Source organism: Engraulis encrasicolus, chromosome 19 (genome assembly GCF_034702125.1).
Source record: "Engraulis encrasicolus isolate BLACKSEA-1 chromosome 19, IST_EnEncr_1.0, whole genome shotgun sequence".
In the NCBI taxonomy this organism is placed as follows: Eukaryota; Metazoa; Chordata; class Actinopteri; order Clupeiformes; family Engraulidae; genus Engraulis; species Engraulis encrasicolus.
Genome location: NC_085875.1, coordinates 41,439,770 through 41,448,954, shown reverse-complemented (window position 1 = coordinate 41,448,954; position 9,185 = coordinate 41,439,770). Strand labels below are relative to the sequence as shown.

General features: G+C 45.3%; 1 protein-coding gene across 4 annotated transcripts in view; it reads right to left on the bottom strand.

Annotated features, from left to right (window-relative positions):
• Nucleotides 1-456: 456 nt before the first annotated feature.
• Nucleotides 457-9,185, bottom strand: part of bahd1 (bromo adjacent homology domain containing 1) — a 55,065-nt gene continuing 46,336 nt past the window's right edge. For all 4 annotated transcript variants that reach the window (XM_063184441.1, XM_063184445.1, XM_063184444.1 and 1 more), the window contains exons 3-7: nucleotides 8,212-8,606; nucleotides 6,953-7,112; nucleotides 5,208-5,287; nucleotides 2,512-2,603; nucleotides 457-1,798 (exon numbers count right to left, since the gene is read on the bottom strand). In XM_063184441.1, coding sequence (XP_063040511.1) covers nucleotides 1,609-1,798; nucleotides 2,512-2,603; nucleotides 5,208-5,287; nucleotides 6,953-7,112; nucleotides 8,212-8,606 — 917 coding nt within the window. In that variant the 3' untranslated portion in view covers nucleotides 457-1,608. The remainder of the gene's footprint in view (nucleotides 1,799-2,511; nucleotides 2,604-5,207; nucleotides 5,288-6,952; nucleotides 7,113-8,211; nucleotides 8,607-9,185) is intronic.

Here is a 9,185-nt window from a genome sequence, read left to right as displayed (position 1 = left end):
TTGGCTTAATTCAGAAGGCAAGGAGGGGCGGTGGGGGGGTGTAGGGGGGCAGCGTGTGTTTGGGGTGGGGGTGGGTGGTGGTGGGTGGGGGGTGGAGGGGGTTGTCAAGTGAGACACTTCCTAAAGCTTCACCTATGGGTTCATAAGGCAAAATCACAGGGTCATGGAGGATTGGAGAGTTAAGAGACAACACTGTTGTATCATTGGTCGATCAAACACGGTTAGGAAGCATAGACATAAAACAACATTATATATGTCTACGGTAGGAAGGGTCTTGGGTGGAAACGGGGGGGCCCGGTACAGACCACTTCCTGCGGGAACCCTGGGATTGTTTGGTCCTCCAGTTTTAAGAGTCTCTGGTCACCATTGACTCCCAAAGTAGCGTGAGGGGGGGGGGGGAGATAAAGATGTGGGGGCTTCCTTCTCGATCATGAACAAACAAGGGCAATTCAGGAATGAGGACCTACTGATTCCTTTTTAATCTTTCCTTTTCCAAAATACAAGAAACTGATCTGTATAGCTCTTAAATTACGTTTTTTTTTTCCAAAAAATAAATACATTTTTTTCTAACCTCTCATAAATAAATAGATCTCAATGCACTAGATCCAATATGGGCGACTTTTAACACACACAGAAAAAAAGATGTCAAGACCTGGTGGTCAGTTACAATTGTACCTTCAATTCTGACCCCATAACAAGTGCTCTTTGCTGTCTTAAAAAGAACCACTATCCACAAAACCAAATAATAAATATATCAACAAGTTATAGGTTGACTCTCAAACTATGATAATATTATGGCATTTGTTTGTATGCAAAAAAGTATTTGTGCCACCATATTTTTTTAGACTAAATTCATATTGTGTGAATCTCAGGTTACAAAAAACGTCCAACATTTGGGGATTCTAATTTTTGCCCAGCTAAGAGAACGAGGTGTCAGCCCAAAAGTCTGATCACTCTGATACAGTTTCATGGCTTCCACTTAATCCAATCACTCACACTCTCACTTCCACAGAGACGATGACTGGTATATTTTTCTAATGCAACAAACCATTCGAGAAATCTGCAATCCCTCCAAGACTTTAGGAGTATTCGTTATGACTGTTACTGTGCTGATATCAAATTAATTTACTTATGCATTTTCGGATAACTGTGACCGTAAGTCCAACATCGTATCATCCAGAACACAATTTATGATAAAGATCGAAAGGAACGGAACTGCAGTCCCATTGGTGGTGGAAGTTCATTCCTGTGGTCATAAAGAAAAAATACAACCAATTATTGGGATTGTGGGAAATATTTCTGAATATGGCGAAAAGAAAATCTTGGAGGGAATGACTCAGGTCTCAGTCAAAAGGGCCGTCCATCTTTCACTAGTGTTTTCTTCTCCTCCTCCCGTTCTCTCTCTCTCTCTCTCTCTCTCTCTCTCTCTCTCTCTCTCTCTCTCTCTCTCTCTCTCTCTCTCATATTCATGCCTTTCTATCCTCCCCACACTCTCTCCTCACTCTCGTGCTATCTAAAGCGCAGCCAACCCCACACATCCCACCCCTCCCCATATCTCCATCTCTCTCTCTCTCTCTCTCTCTCTCTCTCTCTCTCTCTGCAGAGCTACTACTGCAGGTTCTTGAGCAGTCGTCCGTAGCGGAAGTCGTAGACATGTCGGCAGACGAAGACCAGATCGCGGTCCACGTTGGCGGGCACGCGGCGATGGGCGGGCACCGAGTAGCCCTGCGACATTGGCGGCACCAGCGGGGAGCTTTTGGGGAGTCCGTCAGCATGACGCTTCACCAAGGCACAATATCTATGGAGAGAGAGAGAGAGAGAGAGAGACAGAGGGAGAGAGAGACAGAAAGATAAAGAGAAACAGAAAAAGAAAGAGAATGAGAAGAGAGAGAGAGAGAGAGAGAGAGAGAGAGAGAGAGAGAGAGAGAGAGAGAGAGAGAGAGAGAGAGAACGAGAACGAGAACGAGAGAGTCAGAAAGAGAGAGAAAATGAGAAAGCAAAAGAGAGACAGACAGAGACAGAGAATGAAATTAATAAAATAAAACCCACACTGAATCCATCACAACTGCCTTGCGAGACTTCAAATTCAAATTCTTTATAGATGGATAATATAATCCCTTGAGATGAGCCATCTCGATGGTTTTGAGGGGGTCACACAAATGTGGAGCTGGTGGTGGAGCCAATATCAGTCTGCAATCTGCAGAGAGGGGGGGGGTAGTCTCTCAAATGGCAGACTGCGCAGGGACTTGTGACAATGATATTGTGAGGCAATGCAAATTGAGTTTTTAAATGTCACACGCTAAAAACTCTCCCCACTCCCCGCCCCAACCTCCCACCACAAGTGAGATTACAATTGACTTGAAGAGCGCTTTCATCCCAGGGTTTTGATGCTGATCTCGACGGAGAGCAGCGCAAGGAGGATGTGGGGGGAAGAGCGCTGGGGAAAGGCTGATGCCGGCGAGAGTGGGTGTTGGGTGTTGGTGAGAGAGAGGTGGAGGATGCATTGCTTACCTACAGTACTGAGCTAAAGTCAACACATAGCACTTGTCTTCAATGCAGGCCACACTGTTTTCATCCTGATGGCGGGACGCAAAAATCTCATTCTGAGAGAGAGAGAGAGAGAGAGAGAGAGAGAGAGAGAGAGAGAGAGAGAGAGAGAAAGAAAGAGAGAGAGAGAGAGAGAGAGAGAGAGAGAGAGAGAGAGAGAGAAATTCATAGGGGGCAGACAAATGGAAAAGAAAGGAATAAATAAATATTTAAGACAGTAAATCATTTTTTCATAGACAAAGATTAATTACTTTCCACCATAATTACTCCTCATGACTTCATTAAAGAGAGCTGGAGGGCTTTTATAATCTGCTCTACGTAAATACCACCCCCTAAGCATAATACCGATATGGGCCCTGATCTGACAGGATGAGTCAGACAGTGTGGATACTAATTAGTAGATACAGACAAATTACACCAAAGCCTATTCTGTTTTGTTTCATTTTAAAACTATTTCGTTCACCACGGAAAAAGGATACCTATGAATCCTCTCCTGAGGTCTCGCTGCAATAATATACTTGTGAAGTTGCAAAATTGGCTATTCATTCCGGCTACACTACTTTGCAAATATACCCCAAATCACCATTATATTTCAGCGCGGCTAATTTCAGGCAATGCCCGAGACCCGATCCAATTGGTCTGTATAAAACTGAATCCCCTCAAATGACACCATGGTCTTTCTACAGAATATTCAATTTCATATAGAGATTTGTACATGTTTTTGTATACTGTAGTTCCTGTATTATATGCATACTGTGTGGATATATACACCAAAGGGCTAAGTGAGTCAATGTCCTTGTATGCCCACACACACACAAGTACAGTGCCAATAAAAACTGATTTCGAAAAGAGACAGGCCAGGTTGCAGGAGGACAGTAGATATTGTAGTGTTAATTCAACACCTTGAGTTGAATTTAAACCTCATGGTGCTGTTTTTACCCTCCCCATTGTTGAACTAACACTGTGAAATTCACAGTGTATATGTAAATATTATATAATAAGGCAGTGTTGCTATAGCCCTAATACAGAAAACCCTCCAAGGTTTGACCTTCACCTACATTTCAATTTAAGCCTTTGTAGTCTCTTATCCATTGATGGCAACAACTGAAATTGATTTTAGGTCACACTAATAATGAACATTTAATGAAAAAGACTGTGAATGAACGAGGTCATTAAAAATTCAACATTCTTTTTTTCACCTAACAAATGAATTCATACAAATCCTATGCATGTCCACAGAGATTACCGAATGTTAATAGCACAATTATGCAGAGAATTACCCACATATACGGCATACGCGGTGTAAAATTAAAACAGCCACAAGATTACCGGTACATTATGTAATAGCCTTGCATATGCTTTTAGCACATGCACTATACAAGAGTCCATTCCTGGGCCATGTCATTTGCAATGAGGTTTATTATAGCGGCATACTGTGAACCTGCTTCGACATGTCTGCCGCCATTATATCCACCAGGCAACAGAGCCACTTTCAGGACATTATCTACAAAGCCACAGCAGCAAACGTCCCGGCCGACGTGATGGTCGGAACAAGCTCTGGTCAATCAGAGATAAAATGCCATCAGCAGCGTAACCTCTAGTGCTCCAGCAAGCCAGCCAGTCCTCCAGACAGGGCCGATGACAGCTTTGGCCAGGCGTGGGGCAGATCTCATCTGAAAGGCCTCCCGCCCACTCAATGCATTGCTTGCAGTGTAATGGGGACCCAATTCTAGGGCCCGGGACAACTGACCACTTTGTCTCGCCCCTGTTGGTCTCCCTGCAGCCAGGCCTCAGAACAAGCAGCAGCTCTCCTTCAAGCAGCCCCTTAATAGCCTTGCTTGGGCAAAAACACAAGGGACCAAGTCAAGTCAGGCTGAGCGAATTGTGTTGGAGCTGTTTGCTTTTTTACACCCCACTTCGCCCTTCACCGTCTCTCTCTCTCTCTCTCTCTCTCTCTCTCTCTCTCTCTCTCTCTCTCTCTCTCTCTCTCTCTCTCTCTCTCTCTCTCTCTCTCTCTCTCTCTCTCTCTCTCTCTCTCTCTCTTTGAATAGCGCATTTGTTCCTGCGGGCTTCTTGACCTCACGGAAGCCTGTGTGCCGACGCCATGCTATTTCTTTTCCTGCGCCTCAGAATTAGAGGAAGTGGGTTGTTTACAAAGCGTTCCCATGGCGACGTGACTTGTGCTCTGCTGTGCTGGGTCGGGGACGTGTGGCGCGGTGGGCTCTGTTATGCTGTAATGACTCTGATATGGTGTGGTGTGGTGTGGTGTGGTGTGGTCTGCTGCCGGGCTGAACTGGTCATCTGGCATAGCGGGTATTTCCCGGTGGGCCCCGCAGCCTCGTGGGCCCCTATTTTCAGAAATGTGAAAACTCACACTGGTGAGTCAGTTCTGCGACGATAGTTATGAGGGCCCCTTTTAGAACAAAAGTGCCCTGGCCCTATTTCTCCCTCAGTCCAGACCTGTTCTGCTGTGTCTTGAATATATATTGTGTAGTGTGCTCTGCTGTGTCAGGTTTTGGGGGTGTGGTATGGTCTGCTCGCTGTGTCGAGGACCTGTGGTGTGGTGTGGTGTGGTGTGGTGTGGTGTGGTGTGCTGTGCTGTGGTGTGGTGTAATGTGGTGTGGTGTGGCGTTGTGAACCCGTGCTTGCAGCGTACTCACCTCACAGTGCATGCTGGAAATGCGCCCCCCCTGAGTGTGCTCTGGGCGGTAGTACCAAAACAGGCTCATCATCATCTCTCCTGTGGAACACACACACGCAAGAGCACACACACACACGCAAGAGCACACACACACACACACACACACGCACACGCACACATACACACACACACACACACACACGCACACAACACCAGTGTTTATGACTGCCACCACCAGTGTTTACCACTGCCCACGAGTGCCACTTAGACAAATCCTCCCACTTTCAGACAGACAAAGGCTGTACTATTTTAAGGCCTGTGTATGCGTTACATAGCCTACACTCTATACTGCATACTGTGCAGTGGTCAACAGATTTTAGCTGGAGAGAAGAAATACAACCGTCACATAGGGACTCATTTCCCATAAGACAGGAAACATCCTAAAGATAATTACTCCTTCAATAATTAATCAGCAGAGAGAGAAATACAGAGGAGAGAGAGAGAGAGAGAGAGAGAGAGAGAGAGAGAGAGAGAGAGAGAACATATGAGGAGGAAAAGAGAGAGAGATGGTAAAAGAGGAAGATGGGAAAGGAGACTATGTGGTAGTGCTGAAGTTTTACAATGGCGTGCTAAATACTGATAACAACTGTCAATCAATAACAATCTGTCTGGTTTTGTGGTATTTCGCTAACAAAGAAACAACACTAAAGCTCAACAATACAGCTCTCGTTATGAAATTTTGAAAAAAAATATGGCATTGTCACTGCCTCGAGGCGATTCGTTTCTGTTTACCTCACCGAAACAATTCAGAAAAAAATGAACGAGGCACATTCCACTGAAAGCATGAACAAAAAAGGGGAGAATTGAACAGCTTAGCAGGGATCTCCACTCCACTCCACTCCACTGTGGTTGTTTTATGTTTCATACTACAATGAAACACTTCTGGTAATGATATGGTCTTATATCTTTTAGCAGCTGTTTACACATGAGGATATTTGGTTTTTGCCTCTCGTTTACACATAAACCAGAGTTTGTGCATTTCAAACCTCCGTTCTTAAAAAAAACCCATTTAGGGGGCTAAAATGCACTTGTCACAATGGAGTTTTGTATTTTTATCCACATGTCGTGTTAACATGTAAACAAATAAAAAATATATGCATTTTAAAATATCCGCGTACGTCTTACAAGCACCTTATTCCTTGTGATTTTATTTTATTTTATGTGAGGTGCATTGACCTCCCCTACTGTATGAAATGCGCTACATAAATAAAATTTGCTTTCCATACTGGTCCAGTAGACACTTTAGAGAAAAAGTTAAGTACGGAGATGATGCAATTCTTTTGCCTATATTAATAGTTTAGGTGGCGTAGATGAAGATTCTGATCTTAAAAAAATGACATAACAAGTCCCATAGAAAGCCCATCGGAAATTAGTTAATGTGCAAACATAGTTAAAAAATGTGAGGTGCGGGCACATCCTAAAAAAAATGTTGCGGGTGCTGGATATAAATGAAAGGAAAGGATTAATATCCGCAAACCGGAGAAATTCCAGGGATGAGGACCTTGTCTTTTTTTCTCCTTTCTTAGATGCAAAGATATCATGTTTGGTAACCAAGGAAACATTATTCATGATAGTAACAAATAAATGCAAAAATTAAACACAAAGAAATACCTAGCATTTCTACCCTACTTGATGTGATATTGGACTCTGTATTTGTACCCAACTTGATGTGATATTGGACTCTGTATTTCTGTTGGCACTGACCAGTTTCAGGGTCCTCCCAGAAGGCTGAGACTTTGGCCACGTAGGGCAGGGACTTCTTGCGTGGCCCCGAGCGTAGCAGCACTGTGTCCCTCACATGGATCACATCACCCGCCCTCTGCACCGCCTCGTAACACCGGCGCAGAACCATCGTCTCCTCGCCCTGCCATGCACGCACATGCACACGCACACACACAAATACATACATACATACACACGTTATGCAGTTGACCAGACTGCAGCTCAGTATGTGACAAATAAAACTGAGCTCACTCTTCTCTCTGTCTCTCTCTCTCTCTCTCTCTCTCTCTCTCTCTCTCTCTCTCACACGCACAAGCACATGCACACGCACACACACACATCGTTCAGTACAGAGGGCAGTCAATAAACACAATCAAGACTCAGTACCCCCCAAAGAGATATAATAGCTGGATGAGGGATACCAGCTTGCTAATGTAATTAATGTACATGAACCATCAACACTACAACCCCCAATTAAGAAGAGCTACAAATATGATTACACACACACAAAGAAATTATTACAAACACACACACACACACACACACATGCACATGCATGCACACACACACATTTACACTGAAATAACACACATAAAAACACATTGATTATGCAGCATGAATAAACACGTTTGCACTGAATTCCAACTGGAATGATTTTTAAATTCTCTGTGGCTCTCTGAGGCTGCAATACAGCCACACTCCATTAACTGAGGAACACAAGCGTGCACATAGTACACATAAGCACACACACACGCACACGCACACACACACGCACACGCACACGCACACGCACACGCACACGCACACGCACACGCACACGCACACGCACACACACACACACACACACACACACACACACACTATTTGTCTGCATAATTTGTTTGCTTGCAACAGATGCTTGCTTTCTTGATTTCCATTAAGTTGGAGAATTGAAATCATTTCTCTTTGCGGCACAGACAGGCAAGCAAGATTCTGTGTCTCTAACAGCACAACTTAAAGCAAAGTAGAAGTAAACAAAAAAAACATAGAGCTGGCCTCCCTATACCCTGACTTCATCTTGCTTTGAAAACGTAGAAAGATAAATAAATAAGCAAATAAAGAAGCAAGCTAACAAACAAACATGAACAAACAAAGAAATGATAAAGAAACAAATACTGTAGGTAAATAAGAAAGTAAGTAAGCCGGCCTCTGGGGACGTTTTAAAGTTTTTGTCCATGAGTTAGAATGGAAGCTCAACGTACCACGACGAACACCTCCTTCTCCGTCGCGACGCCGACCGGAAGCCATCCGTTGGTGGCCCGGCGACGGGAGATCTTCTGCTGCTTGAGGCCCGTCCCGCTGGCGCTGCCCGGGCCGCCCGGCTTCTTGTCCTTGCGGTGCGGGAACCCTCCGGCAGATGAGGCGTTGGTGCGCGCCCCAGAGCGGGAGCCGCTGGGGGGCTTGGCACTCTGGGGGCACTCCCTGGCCACACGCAGCTGGGCCTGGGGGGCGCCGGAGTCGGATAAGGGCGTCTGGAGGTGAGGCACGGGCTGCGGGGAGGGCGGCACGCTGGGCATGGGGCAGACGGAGAGGGGCAGCGGGGGCGAGACCGGGATGGAGGGGCTGTGCTCCTCCAGGGGGTAGGGGTAGTCCGTCTCTGTGGAGGGGGGAGGCGGGAGGAGAAGAGGGGTGAGGGTGGGGGTGGGGGTGGGGGGTGAAGAGGAGAAGTCAGCGGAGGCATGAAGGTTGAATGAGTGGCATGAAAGGGCTATTTGGGAAGACAAAAAAGTAAAAGGGGGTAGGTGGTGTAGAAAAATAGAGCATTACGCATGACTGCATGACCATTTTGTCTTTCTCCGACTGTCTCTTACTCTCTCACACTCATTCACTTCATTTTTATAGTCTCTCTCTCATTCACACAGTCACAGACAAAATGACATGCACGCACATGCACGCACACACACAGACAGACGCGCGTGTGCGCACACATACACGCATATACACACACACACACAACAAAAGGGAGTTTCTAAACGGCATGGTGGTACGAGAAGATAATTGCAAAGCAGCAGTTTCATTGAGGAAACACATTCACATAAATAGGTCCTCTTTTGTCAAATTAAAACATTCTGTGGCGCTGCTTGTTAACAAGATTCCATATCACATTGCCTGAAATAATAATAGCCGTGTACATGCATATCATTTGTACAACCCGTGAAACCTTACTATAAAAAAA